The 27,728-nt window shown below is 39.3% G+C and overlaps 1 protein-coding gene across 1 annotated transcript in view; it reads left to right on the top strand.

Moving 5' to 3' along the window:
• Positions 1-26,866, top strand: part of C8B (complement C8 beta chain) — a 35,361-nt gene extending 8,495 nt beyond the window's left edge. The window contains exons 3-12 of the mRNA XM_034415182.3: positions 1,533-1,668; positions 5,990-6,131; positions 7,070-7,202; positions 8,424-8,621; positions 9,842-10,082; positions 15,244-15,372; positions 16,573-16,736; positions 20,053-20,206; positions 24,506-24,574; positions 26,121-26,866. Coding sequence (XP_034271073.1) covers positions 1,533-1,668; positions 5,990-6,131; positions 7,070-7,202; positions 8,424-8,621; positions 9,842-10,082; positions 15,244-15,372; positions 16,573-16,736; positions 20,053-20,206; positions 24,506-24,574; positions 26,121-26,266 — 1,512 coding nt within the window. The 3' untranslated portion in view covers positions 26,267-26,866. The remainder of the gene's footprint in view (positions 1-1,532; positions 1,669-5,989; positions 6,132-7,069; positions 7,203-8,423; positions 8,622-9,841; positions 10,083-15,243; positions 15,373-16,572; positions 16,737-20,052; positions 20,207-24,505; positions 24,575-26,120) is intronic.
• Positions 26,867-27,728: the final 862 nt, after the last annotated feature.

Below are 27,728 nucleotides of genomic sequence, written 5' to 3'. Positions count from 1 at the left end.
AGTATCTAGAGTCATTTGGCCAAATGGACTTTCTTCAAAGTTGTACTCTGCTTATTCCTTGTTAGACCATGGGGTGAAAGAGAATTGTGAAGGTGTGATGGTTTGCAGCAATTGGTCTTTCTAGCATGCCACTTCAATGGATGAGCTCTCCATCCTGCTGTTGTTATCAGACCAGCTCTCTAAGAAATCTAATTGCTGATCATATTTTTTTTTGTAGCTAGAAGCAAAGTATAATCGGCTTCCTACACGTTCATCACTTTGTTACTGGACAAAGATGTTATCCAAAATAGCAACAGCTAGACTTATATACAATTTCACAGTGCTTTACAGCCCTCTCTAAGCAGTTTACAGAGTCAGCATATTGCCCCAAACAATCTGGGTCCTCATTTTACTGACTTCGGAAGGATGGAAGGCTAAATCAACCTTGAGTCGGTGAGACTCAAACTGCCAAACTGCAGTCAGCCGGCAGTCAGCAGAGGTAGCCTGCAATACTTCATTCTAACCACTGCACCACCAAAGCTTTAAATGCTGGTTTATGATGCAGGTGCAAACTTTTGCATAATATATTCCTCTTGTTTTCTGATTTTTTGCATTTCTTACTTTTGGAGTAGATTATGCACCTAAAGCATGTAAAAAGTATGTAGTACTTTCTTGCTGTGTTTCAAAATTCAAGGGTTCTTTCCAGTGGTGGGATTCAGCCAGTTCGCACCACTTTGTGAGAACCAGTTGTTAACTTTCTGAGCAATTTGGCAAACTGGCTGTTGGAAGAAATCATTATGGCAGAGAACCGGTTGTTAAATTTCTTGAACCCCGCCACTGGTTCTTTCCTAGGCAACCATCTACTATGCTTAGAAGTCACCTTAACAGAGTAAAGTGCTTGATGTATCTTATATTTAGCTAGCTATGAAGTAAGGCACAGAAGTTGAAAGCTAAATTTCCTCTCACACACATAGAGACACAGACATTAAACACCAGCATTTCCAAGATCATGGGTACACCCAAAAATACATGGGATTTTTAATTCACTGTGGAACCTTTTTAGAATTAAGTAATTAAGGATTCCATTACAATGGTGGGTTGCTACTAGTTAGCCCCGGATCGGGTGAATTGGTAGTGGCGGCGGTGGGAGGCTCCGCCCACCCACCCGGATGCACAGAAGCATTGCGTAACAGAGAGAGAGGGAGAGTGCGCCCACAAGCAAACCAGTAGCAATGCGTTTTGAAACCCACTACTGTTCCATTCCCATCTAAGATGTAACTTGCTGAGCTTATACTTTTTCTCAAAAATACCCTTCACTTTATATGCATAGACAAGTAATTTTATATTCATTCAGAATTATTAGTAAATCATTCTGTATTACATTCAGAAAACTACAATCAAATTACATCTCATATACCAGAGCGAAAAGAGAGAGCTCCTTTACATTTCCAGTGTACATGTTGATGTTCCAACTAGCAAAGATCTACACCCATCTGTGATACTTGGCTTTTAATTTAGGAGGGCAGGAATTCATAATATCTATTCTACTACAGTACAGATTTGCCCAGGTGGAACAGCCTTCTCAGTTCGGCGGTGACCCGTGTGATTACACTGACAATGAAAGTGAAGACTGTGTTATAAACAGACCTTGCAGAACTGCTCGGTGTGAAGGCTTTCTCTGTGGCACAGGTGAGAGAATTTGGGGGGTGGGTGTGTCTCCTTAATTTAAAAAAACTAGTGATTAATTGCATATCTATTGAGTTAGATTTCCCTCGAATAGATTGAATGGAATATGGAGGCTTGGGGTTTTTTTTATTTATTTATTTATTTATTATTGAATTTCTATACCGCCCTTCTCCCTGAGGACTCAGGGCGGTGTACAGCCAAAATTAAAAAACATGCAGGACAAATATTAAAAAACAATTAAAAGATATATAAATTTGGCCCAATTAAAACTCATTACCAATTAAAACGTTTAAAACATTTAAAAACAATTAAAAATTTCATCTTAAGCCAGCCCGGCTTGCTTGAAAAAATGGGTTTTAAGGGCACGACGGAAGGCACTGAGGTCCTGGATTCTCCTTATCTCTGGGGGGAGCTGATTCCAGAGGGTAGGTGCCCCCACAGAGAAGGCCCTCCCCCTGGGGGTCACCAGCCTACACTGTCTGGCTGATGGCACCCTGAGGAGGCCCTCTCTGTGGGAGTGCACGGGTCGATGGGACGTCGTCGGTAGCAGCAGGCGGTCTCGAAGATAGCTAGGCCCTGTGCCATGGAGTGCTTTGAAGGTGATAACCAACACCTTGAAGCGCACCCGGAAGACCACCGGGAGCCAGTGCAGCTCGCGCAGGAGCGGTGTTACATGGGAGCGCCATGCTGCTCCCGTCACTATCCGCGCTGCTGCGTTCTGGACCAGCTGGAGCCTCCGGGTGCTCCTCAAGGGGAACCCCATGTAGAGAGTGTTGCAGTAGTCAAGGCGAGAGGTGACGAGGGCGTGAGTGACTGTGCACAGGGAATCCTGATCAAGAAAGGGCCGCAACTGGCGAATCAGGCGAACCTGACAAAAGGTCCTCCTGGTTACAGCCGTCAGATGTTCCTCAGATATTACCTTGTATGTCACAAACAAATGTTGATTTTGTTTGCTTGACGGACGTCGTATAAAGACATGACAACAGAATCTGTAACAAGAATGGATCACACAGGCAGGTAGGACCAATAGGTAAATAGCCCAAAAGAGGCCGTATTTATGGAACCATATTTGTTATCAAAGCCATTCAATTATTTTGTAAAGAAGTATGCCTGTTATTAATTCCCCTCGCGCGTTCTCTTGAAAAGGCACAACTAAATGAGGAAAAGGATCACATAATTTCTGTCACATCCCTGATGAACATTTTAGGTTAAATTAAATCAAATTTGATTGTACATTAACATTTTCAAACAGCCTACATGACAGGATTTTGAAGGCTTAATTTCTGATCTGATGGATTATAAAATGCAGCAGGAAAAAGCAGAAAACTGCCTTCCCAAGTGATTGCCAGACCGGCTATACACTGCTAATTAGGAGCAAAATGAAGACTTTATTTTTTTTTAAAGGAAGACTTTAAGTACAATCATCAGCATTACTTGTGTATTAATTTTCTCTGAACCACCTTGTGTCATCAACCTTCACTGCAAAACGTCAGGGTGGATTTATAAAGCCCATTACTGTAGAGCTTTCTCTGGCTTTGTCACTTAAAAATGTAACATTCTGCTTTTCCTCAATAGTGCAGCAATAGCAACTTTTTTAGAGTTTACCGAAAAAGCTTCAGTCTGGAATTTGCTGTCATTGACGAAAGAATGCATGAAACGTTAAGTTGTTAAGGTCTGTGTGAAGATTACAAGCTGTACATAAGTTTTGTCACATGATCTACTTGAACGGCTGAAGCCAAGGAATATAATGAAGCAGGGGTATGGATTATGTAGGGCTAAATCAGATTGGCTTGAAAGATCTGCAAACATGGAAAAGGAACATAAACATCAGATGTTAAATTGGAGTGCAAAAAATATAAAACGAATGTCAGAAAGAAAGTTTTGAGAATTAAGAACAACTTATCAAGAAGAGCTTGAAGAACTTGGCTTTGCCAACTCATATAGGGATCAAAGAACACCATGCAAATTTAGCAGTGGTTGGTACCTTGAGATGCTTCCTCTGCTTTTTAATGTATTTTTTAATTTTTGTTTGTACTAGTTTTTCAACCTGATTTAATTCTAATTGTGTTTTTTTATATGATTTTATTGTTTTTACCTGTAAACTGCCTAAAGTCACTTAGTGAGATGAGCAGTGCTTAAATTTGATAAATAAATAAAATATTTACAAAGATGGTTTCTCCAAAATTCACAGTTAGATAATATATTTATTACAGCGGTGAAATTCAGCAGGTTCTGAAATTTTGAGTAGTTTTGAGAGAACCGGCAAATACCACCTCTGGCTGGCCCCAGAGTGGGGTGGGAATGTTCAGCAAATTGTTCTAAGAAAACTGTGATAAAAGCTCTTTTAGCCCTTCATTCTTCCCCTGCTTTTGAAATATTATGCTTAGCAACAATAAAAAAAGAAAAACTTTTGTAATATCATTTCTCTCTTTCCCTCCCTCTCTCTTTCCTTTTAGTTTAGTTTTAGTTTAGTTTTATTTGATTTGTATACCGCCCTCCCTCTATCTTTTTTTTTCTCTCTTTCTCTCTCTCTCATCTATCCATCTCTCCATCTATCTATCTGTGCTCTCCTGCCCAGCTTCATGTGTCATGTGAATCCAACCACTTGGGCTGTGGAGGGGGAATGGAGGCTGGCAGGCAAAGCCAAGCATTAGAGATCCATGAAAAATAAGGCAATTCTAATCTGGATCCTGTCAGGGAGATACCCCCCTTCTCTCTTCCTCTCTCCCCCCACGGCAGTGGCCCAGGTGACTTGAGCGTAGCTCCCTCCTTGCAGGCAGACAGCAAGCAAACAAGTGTGGCACTCTAGTTGGGAGGCAGCGGCGCAGAGCCCCACCTCTGTCCATCGAGAGCAGAGCAGGCAGGGTGCACACCTTCCCCACCACTGCCACAGCGCTGGCTGGGATGGACGTGCAAGCAAAACGTTTGGAGCTGTGCTCGGTGGAGTTTGCAAGCTGGCTCGGAAGGGCCACTTAGCGGGGAGGGAGAACCTGGCTCATTTGGTTCGCTTCAGCATGGGGTGGGAATGCAGAAGGCAGAGGAAATCCGTGCCTCTCGTCATTCAGCCCTCAAAGACTCCTTTGGGGTGACTGGGATGGGAGGGCGAGGGGCCATCCAGTGGTGGATCACTCAACAGGGAGCTGCAGTGGAGGGACAAAAGAGCCCATGGCTTGCCAACACCCACCCTATGGCATACTGTGCTGGGCAACAGCACACGTGCAAATAGATAGGGTTCGCCATACATTTGTCACAAGGGGTCTAGAGGGTTGAATGCTGCCAATGCAGATTCCCATGTACCAGGAAACACTCATTTCAATGGATTATTTGGTAAAGTGGTCCATTGTATATTTATTAAACCAATTTACATATCCTTCCATCTCACAAACAGCAACTCTGGGCAGTATTAAAAACTGAATAGGATTTTTCAAGCCTGCAAACATACATGAATATAGAAGAAAAAAAATTGATTGTAGCTAAGGAGCAAGATGGGGGTCAAACGATTCTGCCAACCGGAGATATGGCATATTGATGCAACAAGGCCAGAACAGTGGGGTCATGTAGATCAGGCGTGTCAAACTCCTGGCATCACATTGTCATCATAGGATGTATCGGGACTTTTTTCCAGTTCGCTAAACAGGGGGTGAGAGTGGCCATCTGGCCCGCAGGCCGCAAGTTTGACATCCCTGATGTAGATGATCTGAATCAGCACCCATGAAGAAGAGAACCAGAACAAACTAAGGGACTTTTAAACTCAAGAAGTACACTAGGCAATGACCGAGAATCTCCATCAACACTAGACAATTACACTCTTTTAATCATTTTTAATAAACTTTATTGTCATTGTATGTGTATACACAGTATACACATACAACGAAATTTGCTTAACACCCACACACATAATCCCCAAAGGCACTCCCACCCACCACAATTCCCCACCCCTAAACCACCCAAACATCCACACAACAGACCAAGTAATACTGTCCAAGAGCTCACTGATGGTGGTTTTATAGATTCAGCAAATTTTGTTCATTAAATGCAGAGTCTGTTAAATATGCAGTCCATGTTGTGGGCAAGTTCCAGCTGGTCTTTTTTAGTGCAACATAATCTGCTTCTAACCATAAAAATGATTCTGAAAGCAATGCTTTAAAAAATGTGTGCCTCCCTAAAGAACACTTAGTCAATTAAGCATGGGGAGATAAACAAGAGTTTTCAATGGAACTAAAATGATCTGTGGGATCTGCATGCATTAAAGGCGTAGGAATTGCATTTATTAACCTGCAAAGTCTACCCAATGAATGATAAACAAGTTTATTCTGTGTTTTAGGCCGATGCATCAATCGTAGACTGCTTTGCAATGGAGATGATGACTGTGGAGATCAATCAGATGAAGCTGATTGTAAGAAGGTATATCAGAGGTGCAATCAGGTTTTGGAACAATTTTGGGGAATACAGATGCTGTCAAGTGGGTAAGTGCAGAATTAACCCCAAATTTAATAACTGATTACTAGGATTGCATTAGAGAAGATTAAAGCCAAGAAATATTGACGACATACGAGTCCATTGCCATTGCATAGTAGCTTTCCATGGATCATTCATAAAAATTATTCCATTATCACAATCTGTTTTTCAACGTATTAAAATGTATGTTGCAGTGGTGGGTTTCAAAATTTTTTACTATCGGTTCTGTGGGTGTGGCTTAGTGGGCGTGGCTTGGTGGGCATGGCAGGGGAAGGATACTATAAAATCTCCATTTCCTCCCAATCAGCTGGTACTCGGGAGGCAGAGAATAGATGGGGGTGGGACCAGTCAGACTTTTTACTACCAGTTCTCCAAACTGCTCAAAATTTCCGCTACCAGTTCTCCAGAACTGGTCAGAACCTGCTGAAACTTACCTCTGGTACGTTGTATACATATTTATTTCATCAAATGATAAAATGTGCAATATTTTAAAGAAATGCAAATATATATATAAAATATACTGTTTTGCTTATTTTATGTGTACTGAACTGATTATATGTTTAATCCCTTCTTACTCCTATGGGTGGTATTGCCTTCCACACTCTCTAGTCTATACCATAGAGGGTTTTGCAGAGTATTTTAGCTGCTCCCCACATTTTTTCTTGCTTAGTTTTTTTTTCCTAATGTATTTCTTTTCTTTTTGTTTTGGTTCCTATTATTTTTTATTTTTACTTTAAATTGAAAGGTTGTTTTATTAAGTGCATATACTGAATACATAAAGCAATACACAGTATTTCAGCTTTCTGTATCAAAGATTGAGTTTTTCTTCCTAGTGTTATTTCCTAATTCTAACCTTAACCCTAATTGCAGAAGTAAATAGGCATTTTCTGCAGAATTTTAACTAATGTGCAAATCTATTAACTCCACCTGTATCTTTTATTCCCAGTTTTAATGCTTTCACAAATAATCTAGAAGGGGTGATTCTTGACTACAAATATTATGCAGGAGCATGTCGGCCACAACATATTGGTACTGTTGGTTTTAGAAAACCATACAATGTAGAAAGTTATTTGGCTGAGGTGAGTATTTAAGAATTAATTCTTACATTATTTTTAAAAGATTCAATAATCTTCACTAAGATTCCATTAAATTTTAAATCATTGATTTATTTAACTTATTTTAATACTAAATTCTGAGATTGATTTACTATATATAATATATTTGATACGCTCTATTTAAAAAAAACAACACTGCTCAACTCCTACATTTTGTTTCAGTTGTTTTAGTTGGATTTCAAATGATTTGAGACTTCCCAAATATTATCTGTCAACCTAACTATCACCCAGAAGGCCACTTCATAGATGCTTTGTTGGAACTAAGCATGCCCTTCCGTATATCCTTCCTATAGGGAATTAGGATCAGGTGAAATATTTTGACTAGATAATAAATAAATAAATAAATAAATAAATAAATAAATAAATAAATAAATAACTTTATTGTCATTGTACGTGTATACACAATATACCCATACAACAAAATTCACTTAACACCCAAAGACCAGGTCCAACACACATAACAATCCCCAAACACACTCCCACCCACCACAATTCTCCACCCCTAAACCACCCAAACATCCACACAACAGACCAAGACTAGACTAGACTAGACTAGAACATAAACAGGGCAGCAATCTTTGCAATTCTTAAACACCTGGAACAGATTTTCGGAAGGGTCAACAATGTTTCAAGTGGAACTAAGACTCAGTACACATCTGCTATGTGCAAATATACAGCTAATCTAGATTTTGGATAGGATTACTCTTCTAATTTTAACAACTTCTTTAGCAACTTCTATGAACAAACGATATTGCTACAATATTTGCATTACTTATTGCACTAAGTCATATACAACCTATGTTTGAGGACAAATTATTTATGTAAAATTAAAATGACTAAAAGCACAATGTGGTATATCTGTGAATGAAAAACATACGTGCACAAATTATATTTACCTTAAGCAATCAATCAATAACATTGAGTAAGTTGGCGTACAACAGTAATCCATTAAAATTCAGTTAGGACTAGAATTGCAGCAGATTTTGCCTGCATCTAAATATATTATTAAAATGTGTTGCTGTAGTTTTGTTGTTTATCTATCTTCACCGCTGAATGTTCTGATCCTAATTATAGCATGTAACCTATTGTGGACTACTTTTCCTTCTCAATTTTCCTTTGTTCCTTCCTACATTTCAAACATGACACTTGAGATGTTATTTTTTTTTCTCCTTGCTTTGTGTTTAGACCAAAGGCAAATATGAATTTTCAATGACTGCGCATGAATCGTATTCAAATTTTGAACGCAGTGTCTCCAGCAAAAAAGCAAAAGAAGAAAGTTTTAGCTTTGAACTAATTATACCCCTGGTATTTCAATTTAGTTACAGTAGCAGTGACATCCGATATCAAAAATTTGCTAGCAGGACGAAAAGATTTTCTTCAACGGTAAACTTTTCTCGTGTTTCTTCTTAGGCTTACTTTAGTTTGTTCAACGCACACTCTAAAAGCCCATCGCATTAGAATTAAAATATGAGCGGTAGAAAACCATGTCACTTTTTTTTGAAATTATGAAAAACAAGATGTTTTTTCCTCCGGGGGTCATATATTTTACTTACAGCGAGCAATGCCAATCTTCATCTGTAGCTATAGTGTGTCACCTCTTATTGCATTTATTAAAATGTTTAGTTTAGATCCTGTAAATGAAGGTACTTAGATAAGTTATTTTGTACTCTAGGAAAAAAGGTAGGATATAATCTAATAAATAAATCACAAAAATATTTGTAATGTATAGAGGTTATTAAATTTAGCATTTATTGCACATGGGCATATTCATATGGATAACATTTTTTTGCAAAGGAATCACTGGCTCTTTTCCCCAATTTTTTTTTTCATTTGAAAAAGTTGGCATGGGGCATGGCAGTGATATGAAAATATCTTTGAAAGGGTGGGGGCCAGATTGGGACTAATTCCAGCACCCTGTTTTAAAGCTTAGGGGTTTCAATAAATAAAATAACTGTGTTATGCCTTATGAAAGATTTCTAGAAAAAAAAATCTGTCAAAAGCAAATTCACACAAAAATGGGCTGTAAAAGACTGCGGGTGGGGGTGGTTGCAGCATTATTGTGGAATGATTACTTTGTAATTTAAAAATGGATGAGCCAATATCTAGAATCAAACTCAGTTTTACTCTACATATCAGGTTCTTACAACATTTAACAATGCATTTCCAACATATACAGGTAGTCTTTGATTTAAACCACAGTAGAGTCCAAAATTGTTATTGTTGTTATTGTTGACTTATTGTTAAGTGAGATATTTGTTAAGCGAATTTTATGACCATTCTTGCCACAGTTCTTAAGTGAATCACTGCAGTTGATAAGTTAGTAACCCGGTTATTAAGTTTCCCCATTGAACTTGCTCGTCAGAAGGTTGCAAAAGATACCCATGACCTTAGGACACAGCAACGGTCATAAGTATGAACCAGTTGCCAAGCATCTGAATTTTGATCACCTGACCATGGGGATGTTTCAAGAATCATGACTGTGGAAAATGATCATAAGTTACATTTTTCGGTGCCGTTGTAACTTTGAATGGCCACTAAACAAACTGTTGTAAGTCAAAGACTACCTGTAGTTGATGTAAATCTCTTCTGATGCTTTTCTTTAGTCTAGCAGGTTTGTCCATGCACATGCAGAGCTGGAAGTTGCTCAGTACAAACTGAAGAGACAGGACTTGATGCTTCACTCTGAGTTCTTCCAGAGAATTCTTCATTTGCCTCTGGTGTATAGCTATGGAGAATATCGTGATCTTTTCAGAGATTATGGAACACACTACATCACTGAAGCAACTCTTGGTGGCACTTATGAATATACTTTGATCATGAATAGTAATGCGCTGGAGAAGGAAGGTAGGATTGAGGAGAGCGGATTGTCCATTAACTGTATGGTTTATGCTGAGTTTTTGAAAGGTTTTATCTTCTCTTGCAAACACATGTTCAAATTTAACATGGCTCAATGTGGCACAAAATGAATTTGTTGAAAGAAATTATGGATTTGAGTTAATTAAGTTTCCATTGTTCTCTGAGTGTCGGTTAGTTTGACCATTCTAGAGACTGATTGCTGGATTCTTGCAAAAATGGGACCCCTTTCTTGGTTTTTTTTTTTTTTTAAAAATTCTAACACATTGATATCATCTGTCCCTTTTGATATGATACACAATGTACATTGTGTAAATTGTGTGAAATAACACACCTACATGAATATCTCGTAACAAACTTTACCTCTCATTGTATAAAAAAAACCACAAAAAAATAGTAAGGGTATATGTCCCCCTGTTTAATTCCTCCCAAATAACCACTTTTCTGCCAGCACTCATAGAAATGCCCTCATTTTGCTTTGATGGACTTATTTTCCAAGAAAGACTAGCCAGTTGCATGCCGCAGGAATTTTGCCACTGGAGAAAAAAATTAACAGATTTTAATTCTCTCAAATTATTGAACTGATTTTGGCTTTTGGCTTTCATGGAGCCACCATCTGTTTTTTTAAATATGTGATTGAATCATAGTATATTGAGGCAAGCTATTTTAGCCATCTAAATCACAACTGAGTTAGGGGAATCAATTTTAGACAGCTTCATATTCAGGAAGCAATACGCAGCTGATGGAAAATCTGGCTGTTACAATGTTCAAATATCAGTTTCCATGTCATTTCATTTTTTTTTTCATTTCATTTATTTATTTGTCAAGCATATATAAGATAACATATAAAAGTATAAACATGATTTGAATACATGAAAAGAATACAAGTAAAAAGGAACATTAGGACAGGGACGGTAGGCACTTTGGTGCGCTTATGCATGCCCCTTACAGACCTCTAATGAATGGGGTGAGGTCAACAGTAGACAGTCTAAGGTTAAAGTTTTGGAGGGTTGGGGAAGAAACCACAAAGTCAGGTAATGCATTCCAGGCGTTGACCACTCTGTTGCTGAAGTTGTATTTTCTGCAATCGAGTTTGGAGCGGATTACCTTGAGTTGGTATCTATTGTTTGCTCATGTATTATTGTGGTTGAAGCTGAAGTAGTCATTGACAGGTAGGACATTGTGGCAGATAATTTTATGTATTACGCTTAGGTCAGACCGAAGTCGGTATAGTTCTAAATTGTCTAAGCCCAAAATTTCAAGTCTGGTGGCATAAGGTATTCTATTGTGGGTAGAGGAATGGAGGACTCTTCTTGTGAAATATCTCTGGACTCTCTCAATTGTATTAATGTCCGATATGCAGTGCGGGTTCCAGGCAGATGAGCTGTATTCGAGAATTGGTCTAGCAAATGTTTTGTATGCTCTAGTCTAGTTAATAGAACAATATTACCAGAGAAGAAGCTATGCAAGATTAGGTTAACTCTAAATGCTTTTTTGGCAATGTTGTTACAGTAGGCTCTGGCACATAGATCTTTAGAAATGAGTACTCTAAGGTCCTTGACAGAGTGAAGGTCGTTTACAAGGTCATGTCCATCTAACTTGTATTTTATGTTCTGATTTTTTTTAATTTTATTTTTTTGCCAATGTGCAAGACAGAGCATTTGTTGGTTGAGATTTGAAGTTGTTGGACCAATCTGACACATAGTCAAGGTCTTTTTGAAGGGTAGTAGCATTGTCAGTGGTGTTGAATAGTTTTGCATCATCAGCGTAAAGAACGCAGTTGCTTTTAATATGATTGCAAAGGTCATTTATGTAAAGTATAAAGAGTGTTGGACCTAAAATGCTGCCTTGGGGAATACCCAAATGTTAACAGGTACAGGATTTGATAGAGTGCTTCCTATTTTGACCACTTACTGCCTGTTTGACAGGAAGGCAGCTATCCATTTATGTAGGAGTCCAGAAATGCTGTAAGATTTTAGTTTTATTTATTATTTATTTATTGAATTTATATACCGCCCTACTCCCGAAGGACTCAGGGCTGTGAACAGCCAAAGATAAAATACACATAATACAAACTTTAAAAACCATATTAAAATACATTAAATAATTTGGCCCAGAAAACAAATTTAAAACACCCTATTTTAAAATAAATTTAAAATTAACTGTTAAAAGGGAAGTTAGGCCAGACCAGCCTGCTGAAATAAGAATGTCTTGAGGGCATGGCAGAAAGTGTGCAAATCCGGGATCCTCTGTATCTCCAGGGGGAGCTCATTCCAGATGGCAGGTGCCCCCACAGAGAAGGCTCTCCCCCTGGGGGCTGCCAGTCGACACTGTTTGACCGACGGCACCCTGAGGAGCCCCTCTCTATGGGAGCGTACTGGTCAGTGAGAGGCTACTGGTGGCAGAAGGCGGTCTCGTAGGTACCCCGGTCCTAAGCCATGGACCGCTCTAAAGGTGGTAACCAAAATCTTGAAGCGCACCCGGAAGACCACCGGGAGCCAGTGCAGCTCGCACAGGAGGGGAGTCACATGGGAGCGCCACGTCGCTCCCATAACCACCCGCGTGGTTGCATTCTGGACCAGCTGGAGCCTCCGGGTGCTCCTCAAGGGGAGCCCCATGTAGAGAGCCCCATGTACTACCCCATGTAGTTTTAGAAGTAGTTTGTCGTGTACATTCTCCACCATCCAGTCAGAACTTCTTGGATGAGAAGCAAAACATCTTCAAGGAAAAAAGAGAAAAGTCCAGTTGCCTTTTGAAAAGGCACCTTTGGGACAACCATGACCTGGATGACTGAGAATCTCCATAGACATCAGGGAATTAGTTGGCTGAGTGAGAAGTCAGCTAAAAGCTGGATCCTATCTCATTCAGGATTTTGTGGGGCGCACCTATGCATACCACTGGAGATCATCATCATTTAGAAATTCTTTTACAAACATGTATATGAGTTGAGAACTTCCCTTTGGGACAATTACACGATTAACTCAAGTGAGTAAACTTGGAAGTTCAACACCTTTACCAAACATTTTAAGGCTGACACTTTTTCATTTCTTTTCTGAAAGCATCCAGATTCTCCACATCTCGGAAACAGTAAATAATTGACTAGGATGAGTCCCCTATCTGACGTTACCCTTACAGGGGTGATGGATGCTGCTTTTACAAGGCTAGTGTTCTCTGGACAGAACAAACAGAGCTCTGGGCTGTTAATCAATAGCCTCAGTTCCTTGTTTACCCATTGGCAAAGGGGAGTTGACATCTGTACAAGCCCTCCTCTGTAATCCATGCTTCTCTGCAAGCGGCATTTCCCTTGGGGGTTGAGAGTATAGTGCTAAATTTGATTAGCCCTGGAGTTTTTGCCTCCGACGGGGGAAAAAAACAGTGGGCTGAAAAGGATGTTAAGTTATGGGCTTCCTTTATATATTTATTTTAATTATTAATAAAATTTATAGACTGCTCATCTTACCTCAAGGTAACCATGGGCAGTTTACTATTAAAAAATAAAATAAGACTTTGAAAAGCGTTTTCTATGTGAATCTATATGTATTCTATTTTTTTCTATATGTATCTTTGACAAGCCAAATCCTCTTTTCTCTTGATCTTTGTTTTTTAACTTTTATATTTTAAAAGTGTTAATCATAAACATTTTGAATCCAGTGTATTGTTACAAAAAAAAAAAGAACCAGAGAAAAGACAGTAATAAATATTAACACATGTATGATAACAATAGTAATAATATCTTTACACATGTAGTGTTAATAATAGTGATAATATAACCAAGTAATTTTAACTAGGTTTATTTTTATATTAGCTTATTTATATTTTTGTTCAGTATATTGGCATGATTGTGGTTATAAACCATCTTTATTTTTAATATATACATTCATAGCCTTTCTTCCTCTAATTTCTACCTCTTGTCTCTAACTACTCATAAAATCTATTCCATATCAGGTAATATTCTATGTCTTCTTTATCTTTTATTTTTAAGGTTAGTCTGTCCATTTCAGCACAATCTAAAAAATTTTCAGCTTACATCCTCATCTGGCGGGGTGTTCTCATTTTTTCAGTATTTTGCAAATATAATCCTTGCTGCTGTCAATATGTGAAAAACTAAATATGTGGTCCCTTTATCATAACCCTCCAGCATTATGCCCAGCAAATATACTTCTGGTTTCAGATCTATATTCTGCTTAATTATCTTCTTTTCTCTTGATCTTTGTAGCCCACCCTATAAATAGGCTGGACAATTTTTCTATGGGGAGGGCACCCCACTTATTTTTTCATTATTATTTTTGGTGCCTGCCTCTGAGAATGTTGGATTACCAGGGTTAATTTTTTGGCTTTTGTAGGGCATGAAAAGTACTGCTGCTGATATAATATTAAAACTATATAAATTAAAAACCTAAATAAGTGAATACAAAATCCAAAACATTAAGGTCACCGCCCTGAGTCCTTCGGGAGTAGGGCGGTATACAAATTCAATAAAATAAATAAATAAATAAGGTCCAATTAAAAGATGGGAAGGGAGGGAATAGGATGAGGGGGATGTGGGATCCATTGTTAATCGATCAACCATTCGATCAACCATCAATCAACCAATTGCTATTCCCCATTGGAACCCCAAGTGTTTTAATTAGTAATTAATAAATGGTGAAGAAGTATTGTATTCCTCTACTGTAGTATTTAAATCTGAACATGAAGCACAGGCCGTCCTTCCTTATGTAATAGCTTTTACAAGAGTAATAAATGAATGAATCTTCATATGTTATGCTTGAACTGAGATGAATCTTCCATTCTGGAGGACTGGAACTAGTTTTCTATTACCATTCCTGAAAACTGAGGTGTAAGACTGGGGCTTGGGGGGGGGGATCCAGGTTCAGGTCCACAAAATCAGCCATGGAAACACATTTGGTGATTTGGGGGGCAGTTCACTCTCTTCACCCTAACGTACCTCATAGGTTGCAACCATGGGGATAAAAAGAAGGGTCGTTTCTATGTTGCTGCCTTGAACTCCTAGATTGAAAGCAGAACACTAAGATAACTTCAAAGCAAGTATGTGGATATGAGGTTGCAAATTAAAGGAAGTTGAATCCTTCAAACTGCTTAGTTTCTGAATGCAAGCTGGTGTTTTTAATACATACTTATTCTGTTTTCAAAGGATACGACTTCAGAGATGTCCTAGATTGTACACAACAAGGAGTTAAAGTTGGCGTAACTATTAAAATAGTTAGTGTATCAGCAGGAATATCTGGTGGAGGGTGTGATGCCATTTTAAAAGAAATTGGAGGTAAGGCTGTAACCATCAAATAAATGTCTCACGTCTGTCTGTCTGTCTGTCTGTCTGTCTGTCTCTGTCTATCTATCTATCTATCTATCTATCTATCTATCTATCTATCTATCTATCTATCATCTATCTATCCATCTATGTAACATCTCTATCTATCTATCTATCTATCTATCTATCTATCTATCTATCTATCTATCTATCCATCTATGTAACATCTCTCTCTCTCTCTCTCTCTGTCTATCATCTATCATCTATCTATCTATCTATCTATCTATCTATCTATCTATCTATCTATCTATATCTATCTCTCACCTCTCATTTCTCATCTACTATCATCTATCTATATCTATCTATCTATCTATCTATCTATCTATCTATCTATCTATCTATCTATCTATCATCTATGTATGTATCTAACATCTATCTATCTATCATCTATCTATCTATCTATCTATCCATCTGTCATCTATCATCTAGCTAGCTAGCTATCATCTAGCTATCTATCATCTAGCTATCATCTATCTATCTATCTAGCTATCTAGCTATCTAGCTATCTATCTAGCTATCTATCATCTAGCTATCTAGCTATCTATCTTTGCTTGCCAGAAAATGGCTAGGAAGGTTACAAATGGTGATCACAGTGCAATTGTCATCAATACACACCAGTTGTCAAGTGCCCAAATTCTGATCATGTGACTGTGGGAATGCTGTAATAGTCATAAGTCTGAAAACCAATCATAAGTCACTTTTTTTCAATGCCACTGTAACTTTGAATGGTCACTAGACAAATGGTTGTAAGTCAAGGACTAGCTGTACTATAGATCTACACATGTCTGTCAACAGTATCAGCCTGCTATTTGGAGGATAACCACAGCATGATCTGCACCATTATGCCAGGCAATAGCAATAGCACTTGGACTTGTATACCACTTCTCAGTGCTTTACAGCACTCTCTGAGCAGTTCACAGAGTCAGCATATTGCCCCAAACAATCTGGGTCCTCATTTTACTAACCTCAGAAGGATGGAAGGCTGAGTCAACCTTGAGCCCTGTCAGGATTGAACTCTGGGAGTGAGCAGTGAGTTAACCTGCAATACTGCATTCTAACCACTGCACCACCATGACAGTTCAGTTCTTGACATAAAAACTATTGTAGATACGTAGAAATCTCTAAACCGATGCTTCATTTCTTTTTCCACAGATACCACAACAGAAAAGAAATTTGTGGAAGACTTTATTGCTCTTGTCCGTGGAGGGGCCAGTGAACACATTACAACACTTGCAAACAAAGACTTGCCCAATGCGGAACTGATGGAAGAATGGGGGGATGCTGTTCAGTACAACCCAGAGATCATCCGAATGAAGGTTGTGTAAAGCATTTGTTCCGTAGCATTAACCAGCCTTAGGATATTCAGGATGGGGGTGGGGGTGGGAAATAGGTGGGTGGGGATTCCTGGTGGCACAGTGGTTAGAATGCAGTATTGCAGGCAAACTCTGCCCACAGCCTGGAGTTCGATCTTGATGGGCTCAAGGTTGACTCAGCCTTCCATCCTTTGGGGTCAGTAAAATGAGGACTCAGATTGTTGGGGGCAATAGGCTGACATTGTAAACTGCTCAGAGAGTGCTGTAAAGCTGGGATCCCCAACCCATAGGCCATGAGCCATCTTCAGCTGTTCGGAACCAGGGCAAAAAGAGGTGGGCAAGAGCACATGTGCATCCCCGCTTGCACAAACAGTGACAAGCGCATGCGCATGTGCTCCATTTGCACAAATGGTGGGCGCAGGTTTGCCCGCCGCTCACATGGAATCTTTCCCTCTGCCCCCCTGGAAGTCCACAAAGATGAAAAGATTTGGGAACTCTGTTCTAAAGCACTATGGGGAGGTATATAAATCTCAGTGCTATTGCTATTGCTCTTTTTATTACCTGATAGAAAACAGTGACAACTTTAAAAGTTTGGACTCCACTTATTGCTACCAGTGAAGCCAAAACTCCTGAAAAATCAGAGGATTCTATTGAATGGAGCAGGATGGGGAACAGGTGTTGTGGATAAAAGATGAACTGCTGAAAATGGAATAAAGCCACAGATAGCAGCACTGTGTCAACTTCAACAATCTTTTCACTCCATATAGGTGGCTCCTTTTTGATTCACAGTGGCTGCTGAAGCATTGGCGTGGATAAGTCCTTTTGTGGTTGACTGCTTTTGCCAAAGCCTTTCGGGATCTAAACCAATGAGTCCGCTCCCTGTAGTAGGAGTGGAAATCAAATAAGAAATCTGTAATCGGTCCAAATTTGAACATGATAAAGTTGCCTGATTTCCAAATCTGTTGACCCTGTTGAACAAAAAAGGAAATCAGCTGATGTCCTTTGGAAAAGAAACAATTCTATGTGTTTTTTATTTGGGAGAAGAAAAAGGCAGCAAGAAATTGTACTCAATCCTTGAAGAGGCAATATAGAAAGCATTTTAATCCAATGAGGGTAAATGCATAGATTTCACAGTATTTGAAACAGGAGTCCAATGAACAAGTTCTGTCTCAGCATACAGTCTGTGCTGTAAGACTAAAGTACACTCCTGGATTGTTACCTATTGCTTTAACCAATTTTTGCCTACTGAGAGTTTGTAATTTATTTATTTTTTTAAATTTTATTTATTTGATTAAAAGACAAAACAAAAACAGCAAACACAAGTATGACAATACACTATACATAACAAATAAACATATATCAAGTCTTACGACTTGTATTTTATATATTCACATCAGTAAACTATATTCCTCTATATATATCTCTACACCTTTACATATATAACGATATCTTAAATTCCCTTTCTGATTTATTCTGTTCTTATTTGGTACTCAATTCCTATCCAGCTATTTCCTTTCTTTTTTCATGTTCCTAGTTCTGTTTTATTTTCCTTTTCTCCAGCCAGTCGTACCATCTTTGCCATACTAGATAATATTCAATATCTTCTTTTTCCTGCATTTCTTTCGTAAGTTTATCCATCTCTGCGCACTCCATCACTTTTAATATTATTTTATCTTCTGGTGGTGTATCATTACCAGAGAGGTTGTAATTTAATTTGCTTAAGCCTACGTGTAATCAGAAAAAGGAGGCAGAGGCAATTACAATTAAATGCAATAGGAAATGTTCCCAAGCTGGGAATATTCCGATTCTGGGAAAAGAATTAGACAAGACTTTTAGAAAATGAAATTATTTTCAGGAAGTCACATCACTGAATATTTAGCATAAAGTCAGTTTTGTTCTCCTTTCAGGAAGCCTGTTGCTCATTTGGATTGTCCATTTTGATTTGAAGGCTTGAATCAAAGGTGATTCAGCCAAAACTATGAAATGAAACCTAATAATGAATCAAACAGTTGAACCCAATTAGGGGATCAAAATGAAAATCTCTGGATTTCCAGACAAACAATTCCGATGCTTTTGCATGGGTGTTCAGAAGAAGCTTTTTCCAAATTGGAAATTTTGAATTGATACAGTTCATTTTGCACTTCTGAATCAAACTTGGCCACAATTTGTGGTGGCTACTGTCAGTACAGACTAGCAACACAGATACTCTTCTTGGAAGAAGATTACAAGCGGATGGATGGAAGTGATGTGTAATTAATTCTGTTTGATTCAAACGCTGCAGCAATTTTTTTAAAAAAAGAAATTTACAATTAATCAATGTGCCCTGAGATCACAGAAGATTATTGAGGAAGAAAAATTCTAATGCTTATTTGCAGCTGCAAATATCTTGTTCTAAATGCTTTTGAGTTTGGCTGGGGCATCACATGACAATTATAGACAATTATTTCATTACTGCAAAAGAAGATCTAGTCATTAATACAACAGCACACTGTCTCCTCTGTTTCGCCAAATTGTCAGGCACAATCTCAGTAGCTGTTGGTATCTTTCAACACAATCTTCCACCTTATTCTCCAGTATGTGACTTTACCCACAAAATATGCCTGCCAAGGATACAGTTGTAGAAACAACTGACACTCATCGCACAGTAAAGGGAGGTCATCAAGCCACCTTAAGAGCACAATATTTGATTTATTTATTTATTCAATTTATACTGTCGCCCATCTCGCATTCATGACATTTTATATGAACATAGCTCCACGTTTCTCTCTCGCCATCTATTTTAAATTAATGGTAAGAGATGGTCAATTGTGTTTGCATGGCTTCACAGGGTATGAGTAACTGCTACACTCCAAAAGAGATCACCTTGGTGGATTTACTGCTTCAATCCCTTTAGATGTTTGAGTTCTGATGATGTCTGGCACTTTCTGGCACTTATGCTCCCATGAAAGTTTAACATAGACCATTAGTGAAATGAATCACTTCTGCATGTCAGTTCTAATGCACTGTCATCAGATCAAGTCTCAATCCACCCACAAAGGATGAAGTTGTCTTCATCTCCTTTGCCTAGAGGGAAGTCTCGTATGTCTTGGTGGGGTTGGTAAAAGTCTGTATCTGAAACCTGTGGAAATCTCCATCTCTTATCGCAAACTATTTATTTAGTATTAAATTTGTTTGCTGCCCATTTCACCGCCAGGTGATTCTGGATTGCTTACAATAAACTGTATTGAGCTTTGTGGTCCATATCTTTTGACTGGACATATTTAGAGATATTTGTGCATACTCAGAAGATATGAACAGGCCCTCTCTCTGCTCTTGATAGGTGGAGCCTCTTTACAATTTGATTACTGCAAATACTTTTGCCAATGCTGCTATGCTGAAACAAAACATGAAGCTTGCTCTTGAGGAATTCCATCAGGAAACAAGTAACTGTGGATGTGCTCAGTGTCAGGGCAACGGAACCCCGTTTTTGAAAGGTAAGTTGTGACCAGAGGTGGGTTTCAGCAGGTTCTGACAAGTAGCGGAAATTTTGAGTAGTTCGGAGAACTGGTAAGTACCACCTCTGACTGGCCCTGCCCCCATCTGTTCTCTGCCTCCTGAGTCCCAGCTGATCGGGAGGAAATGGAGATTTTGCAATAACCTTTCCCTGGAGTGGGGAGGGAATGGAGATTTTACAATATCCTTCCCCTGGAGTGGGGTGGGAATGGAGATTTTATAGTATCCTTCCCCTGCCAGGCCCACCAAGCCACACCCACAGAACCGGTAGTAAAAAAAATTTGAATCCCACCACTGGTTGTGACCTCTGATGATTTGTCTAATACCTGCGATAAAAATGCAATTTGCTTTAATTTCCTTCAACTTTCTCCTTGTTCCCATCCGCTATAAGAAAGTAAGATATTCTCTAAATGTCACAATTGTTTCACTGGCAGCCTAGCAAGATAAGAAACTTTACCACTTTGGCAAGTATAATGGAATCTTAATCATTTACATTTAAGAATGTCTCTTCCAACCCAATTAGGCATTAAACACAGCATTGCAATCTGCTTAAAATCTCTTTCGGAAATAACTTTGCTACATTTACTAGCGCACTAGCTCTCTGGCCATTAATTAGTGTTTCTCCCATCTCTTAGAAAAGGAAATGCCATCTGCAACTTGCTAAAAATGGTTATTGTGATCATTACAGGAGATTCTGCACTGGGCGCTCTCCCCTGTTTCCGGGGGAAGAAATCACTTCTGAATTGTGGCTAGGAAAAGCAAAGCTGGATTAAACAGGCAAACAGATGTTTTGTAAATATGCTGTATGGGGTTCATTATTTAATTAATTAATTAATTAATTAATTAATTAATATGCTGCCTGTATCACTATCAAGCGACTCTGAGTGACTTACAACGTACAAATGTTGTACAGTGTACAACAATTAGAAAATTAAAGCATTAATTAGGCATTAATTAACATTCAAAATTAACAACTTTGGAAGGAGAATACAGATACAAAAGACCAATAAACAGAGTGGAGGCGGGATCTTCTCTTATTCTCTTATGGGATGCCCCAGTCAGGGTCCAAGGCCAATTGGTAGAGCCAGGTTTTCAGGCCCTTTCGGAAGGCCAAAAAGGTGAGGGCAGATCTCTCCTTGAGACACATGATACTCCAGAGTGTGGAAGCCATGGCAGAAAAGGCTCTTCTGCTAGACCAGTGATGGCTAACCTTTTTGCTGTCATGTGCCAAAAGCGGGGGGAGCATGAGGGGTCCCGTGTGCGTGTGCCCGCATCCATAATTCAATGCGCCCTGCCCTCCCGCGCATGTGCACGTGACCCCCCCCACACTTCTCCCTGCTTTTGGCACGTGATGGCACAGTGGGCCCGGTAGGCCCGTTTTTCCCCCTCCCCAGGCTCCAGAGGCTTTCTAGGAGCCTGGGGAGGGCAAAAACAGCCTTCCTCATCCCCCCGGAGGCCTTCCGGAGGCTGGAAACAGCCAGTTTCCCAGCTTCCGGTGGGACCAGAAGGCCTGAAAATCAGTTGGCCAGTGCACTCATGCGCGCTGGAGCTGAGCTAGGGTAACATTGGCGTGCCCACAAATATGGCTCCGTGTGCCACCTGTGGCACCCGTGCCATAGGTTTGCCATCACAGTCCTAGACCCTGCAGCCACAATTCCTTGCCCACTAGGATCCGCAGCATCCTCCTTCTGCTGGCGCAAGTTGGGCAGGCCAATCCCATTGGAGTAGGCACAGTGGTTCAGTGCTTTAGTGATGCTGGAGATAGTCTCTGCTCCAGTGTTTCAAGCCCTATCACTGCATGGTCAGGACAGGACCTGGGGTCAGCTCCTGTCACTTATTCCAGCTTCTGCCCACCTGTGTTTTCAAAAGCATGCTACATGCAAGTAGATTAATAGATACCAGTTTGGTGGGGGAGACAGCTGGTGCTTTGTGCAGGTGGTCAGATTCCTGCCAGCCCTGAACCTTCCCGGTGGTGATGCCATTTGGGAGGTGGCTCTGGTGGAGGGAAGGGGACTTGGATGCTGTTGCAGGAAGAGACACTCACCTTTTTTCCTGGTGCAAAGCTAGGAATTGTGAATTAGTAAAATTGGTACCAAAATACTACTCTGCATTACCATTGTTGTCTTCTGGCTAATGTAACAGTGCTATATGCTAATAATGATCCCATTGGAGTAACACAGTTCTTCAGGTAGCCTGGACCCATGCCATAAAGGGTTTTAAAGACAATAGCCAATAATACCTTGAATTGGACCTGGAAGCAGACTGGCAACCAGTGTAGTTCATGCAACATTCGTGTTTCGTGGGCCCCCTTGGGAATACTAAAACTATTTGCCCTGATACATTTTGTGGAGCTGTAGCTTCTGAATACTCTTCAAGTATAACTTGGGGAACGTGGAGGAGACAAACTTTGGTAAGCACAGCAAAGGAAGGCTGGTATCTAAATCTAATCAGCCCCTTCTACTCACAGGGAGAAATTTTCTCAATGATACCTTGTGGAACATCTTGAAATCTCAAGCCAATTCTTATCCCAGGACAAAGGAATGGAGACATAGAACGCTACCTTTAGCCAGCTTAGATTCTTTGTCCCTCTAAACTGAACAGCTGTGGGTCTTCAGTCTCACCCTCTCTAAGTTTCTACCTACTTACCTACCTACTGGAATGACTAAGACCATTTTTTCTTAATTGCCTTTGCAAAAACTGCCCAGTTGGCTGAATTAAATGATTTTCCCCATAGGGTTGCTTCCATGCACAATCTTTAACCATGGAAACACAACTGTTTAAACCTAGATACTAAATCAGAATGTGGACCACTGCTCCCTTTCAGTGCTTCTTATTTCTGTTGTGTTATTCAGCAAAAGAGTTAATATTAATAATCCACAGCACTTACTATCAGTCTGGAGATGTGAAGCAGCTTCCAGCCGTCTCTAGGTGTCCTACATCCTTTTCTCTGTGTCCTTCTCTGGGTGTGTTTTCTATGTGAATCTCTGTGTATTCTATTCTTTTCTATATGTATCTTTGACAAGCCAAATCCTCTTTTCTTTTGATCTTTGTAGCTCACTCTATAAATAGGTTGGGCGATTTTCCTATGGGCAACCCACTTAATTTTTTATTATAATTTTGGGTGCCTGCCTCTGAGAATGTTGGATCAGCAGGGTTAACATTTTTGGCTTTTGTAGGGCATGAAAAGCTTTGATGACGGTGTAATATTAGTGAAAACTGGTGTGTGAAGAGTGTAAACTCTTGGGGAATTGAAGGAGATTCAAATCACGTTTGGGGTACATGTATCCGTAGATTGACTATCTTGGCTCGAAGTGATTGGTGACATGTTATATATGAACTGATATTTATTACATAATTAGAGCTGATGTATTTCCCGTCTCTGCTGTTGGATTTCATGCCAGTCATATTAATGAAATTATATCTGCCCTAATATTATTGTTATGTTTTATCTAATTTAATTATTCTTAAATGTGCAGTTGCGAAGTTGAAGAGGTTGAAGGTTTTAGAAATCAAACCAATATCATTCTGTTAGATCTATGCTGTTTTCCCCAGAAGCTTTGATAATCTCAACCATTCAACTCTTTTTTTATCACTCTGAGCAAGCAGCAATGTTAAAAACTATGTCTAAAAAATATCTTCTTAAGTAGGTTACCCAACATCATTTGAGGTACATAAAGTTCGGCTGCCTTTCTCCTTCCCTCAAAATTTTGAAAATATTTAACATGGCAGATGGAGAAATCATATATAAAGATGTGTTCATCTTCAATTAATTCAGATGTAATTATATTTAAATTGAAATCAGATTTAAGGGTTTTGTTTTCTTGGCTCCAACCACTTCTTGACGTAAGCTCTCCCCTCTACTCCAGCCAACACTCGAAAACCAAGTGCAGCCCTTAACCCTCTAAATTTTTGCTTACCCTGTGTGTAGTTTCTGGATAATTGGATATGTGGCTCTGCGACAAATAAACATTGTGTGCAATTTTTTGTACTGAGTTGCAGGTTGGAGAGATGCATTCCCTGGGTTCCTTTGCTCAAGTGTGATTAAATGCACAAGGGAACAAATTCTTCGTGTGTCTAATCGCACTTGGCCAAATTCAATTCAATTCAATTCAATACCATGTCGCCTGTCGTCTTTGTGATAACCATATCTTTGGGGCAGGACTGAAATGGTTTCCTTTCCCATCTGCACGATTAAGCCTTTCAATTTTATCTCAATGGTCTTTGCAAGTGTCTGAAAATTGCCTGGGAAATATTTCTAATTCCATTTTTTTTCCTTTTAGGGACTCGCTGTGAATGCATCTGCCCTCTAGGACATGAGGGTACCGCCTGCGAAAGAACACAAAGAACAAGTAAGAGAAAACAGGGTGACACTTCCCCCCCTTCACCCTTATTTATTAATTTTCCAAAGCAAAGTAGCCATTGACTGTAGTGTTTCAATGCTGCCCATCCTAGTTGTGTTGCACCTATCATTTTTTTGTGTTGCACATATAATTTCCTTATAATCATATGATTCCCAGATTGATAGCAATGGGTTCTAATGTGAAAGCCATTAACACATGAACATCAGGACAACGTATTAAAATGTTAAAATGTTTGACAGAGCATATCCTCATTCTGGATACATATATGGGACTAAAAGATTGGGATCTGTACCTGTGTCCTTTCCTTTGCATACTGACCATCATTCTTTGGCCTGTAGTATGTAAACCACTTCTTTTCCAACTGGGTTGATATGAACAAAGTGTGCCTTCCCTGAACTTTGAGACAAGATGACTTAAGACATTTTCCTCTCTGGTAGAGAGAGAATGGACGAATATTCTCTACAATTTCTAATGTTTTCCTCTATTCTCTGCACATAAATGTGTATGCACGACCAATGGTTGAATGGCTCCCACAGAATGTTTGACCTTTCTGTTTGTCCCACCACTGAAAGTATGAAGCCACGAGACTTCCTCTGATGGTCCACTACAGGTAGTCCTTGATTTAAGACAACAATTGAGCCCAAAGGTTATGTTGCTAAGTGAGAAATTTGTTAAGCGAATCACTGCAGTGATTCTCCATTTTACAACTTTTCTTGCCACATTTGTCAAGTGAATCACTGCAGTTGTTAAGTTAGTAACATGGTTGTTAAGTGAATCTGGCTTCCTCATTGACTTTGCTTCTCAAAAAGTCACAAAAGGGGATCACATGACCCCCCAAGACATAAATATGAACCAGTTTTCAAATATCCCAATATAAATCATGCGAACATGGGGATGCTGCAATGGTAATAAGCGTGAAAAATGATGCTGTAACTTCGAATGGTCACTAAATGAACTGTAGTAAGTCGAGGACTACGTGTCCTTCCTTGTACTGAGACACTGCATCTACCATCTTGCCAAATTTGATTTGTGGATGCCACTGCTTAAATCCTTTCCATTTGTTCCACACTAATTTATTTCAATCAAGGCAAAATACAGTTAAGAACATGGGTAGCGATATTACTGTTAGATTTGGTGATGGAAGAGACGGACACAGTTCTTCAGTAACAACAGCTCTTTAATAGTAGATCTAGTACAACCCAACAACTTGCTTGTCTGGCAGTGTCCTCTTTTATAGAGGGCTGCCAGATGGCTTAGCCAATGAGATTCAAGTATTTTCCCGCCTATTTGGAGGAACAGAGTGAAGCCTGCAGCTCACTTCCTTATTACCTTATATGGTATATAACAATTACATTTCTCAAGTGTTTTTCTTTTCTCATTTTAGAAATTATTTGACTGTAGTTTATATCAAAAATTATAAATATGATTATGGTTTCATTTATTAATCTGCAGAGACCAAACCAGAATTGTGACAATTAGCACTGACATTACCTTATTTGTTTGACCTCATAACATCTCTATTTTCTCCCCCCAGATGTTCCAATAGATGGAAACTGGAGCTGCTGGTCCAGCTGGACCACAAGTAGTGGAAGACAAAAATCTAGAAGCCGGGAATGTAACAACCCACCTCCTCAAAATGGCGGCAGTCCCTGTCCAGGACCAAGTCAGGAAACTACTTAATGATTGTGTTGAAAAGCTGTTGGAAAGAGAACATGCAGGCTATGCTGAGTTTTGTTCATAAATCCAAATAGTTGGATGATGGGAGTTATATGATAAATAGCTGAGTCCCATTTAGAAACCCTTTTTCAGATGTGGAAATGTATGAATGAAATGCAATAAACTTTGGAGCCTACGGATCGGGTATCACATATTACCTTTTGGATTAAAAAATGCGTACAGTTATAAAATCTGTTTGATGAATGTTTATTATGCCAGTCAATGAGAGAGCTTAAGGGTGCAGAGGTACCTTGTAATATTAAAGGTCATCATTTGCCCTTCCAGCATTAAGAAATATTGACCTTTTTCAGATAGTTAAGTAAAGCAACCTCTAGCAAGAGCATATTACTTATTTTTCTATCAATGTAACAATACAGCTTTTCTAATAGTCACTGGAGGGTATTTCTAGCTGCTGAGATACCTAGGATAAATGAAAGCTTAAATCTCAATCAAAGCAGCCTCATCAAATGTGAAACTTGAAAGCAATGTGACAATCTACTCCTTTTCCCATTTATTGCCTCAAATGTAACTGATTTAGCCAATTAGGTAGTTTTTGTTTTGTTTTTTTAAAAGAAAGAAAATATGGATTGTGAACTTCTTTCAAATACCTCCATGACCCTCTAGTTTCTTAGCTGTGTAATAATGATATGTTTATTCATCGCATGAATTCTCCCAGCAAATTACTTTTCAGAAGTATATATTCACAAGCATTTTGGAGCTCCATATAAACACAAAATAAAATTAATGAAATTCATAAAGGTCATAGGGAAATACTTTGAATTTCTGCACAAGAAAATAGATTAATCGTCGCCTTGTGCATTAAGTAACCTTGCATCTGGTGATCATTGTCAAAGGGAAGTAGAGATCATGATAAGTACTTTGAATGGCACAGTTTACTTCTTTTCTGCCCAGCCAGAAGAGAGAGAAATCACAACAGTCCTCTCCTCTGGCTGCCCTGTTGTATAGCACTTGCAGAAGGACAGCAGATTGAGAGATTGAGTCTGAAACAGCAATGCCTGGATCAACAAGCAGAAGAGATCATAAATGGCAGGGGGGCAAGGCCATGGAGTAAGAGTTAATTCAAATTTACTCCATTATCTGGAAGGTTTGAGCAAGTGCTTTTATGTAAAGGCTTTTATACAGGAGTGAAATCCAGCAGGTTCTGACAGGTTCTGGAGAACCGGTAGTAGAAATTTTGAGCAGTTGGGAGAACCGGTAGCGGAAATTTTGAGTGGTTTGGAGAACCAGCAAATACTCTGACTGGCCCCAGAGTGGGGTGGGAATGGAGATTTTGCAATAGCCTTCCCCCTGGAGTGGGGTGGGAATGGAGGTTTTGTAGTATCCTTCCCCTGCCACGCCCACCAAGCCATGTCCACCAAGCGACACCACGCCCACCAAGCCATGCCCACAGAACCAGTAGTAAAAG

This window comes from Pantherophis guttatus, chromosome 3 (assembly GCF_059756535.1).
Source record: "Pantherophis guttatus breed Tessera chromosome 3, ASM5975653v1, whole genome shotgun sequence".
NCBI lineage: Eukaryota > Metazoa > Chordata > Lepidosauria > Squamata > Colubridae > Pantherophis > Pantherophis guttatus.
The sequence above is the reverse complement of the archived record's forward strand: the minus strand, read 5'-3'. Positions and strand labels throughout refer to the sequence as shown.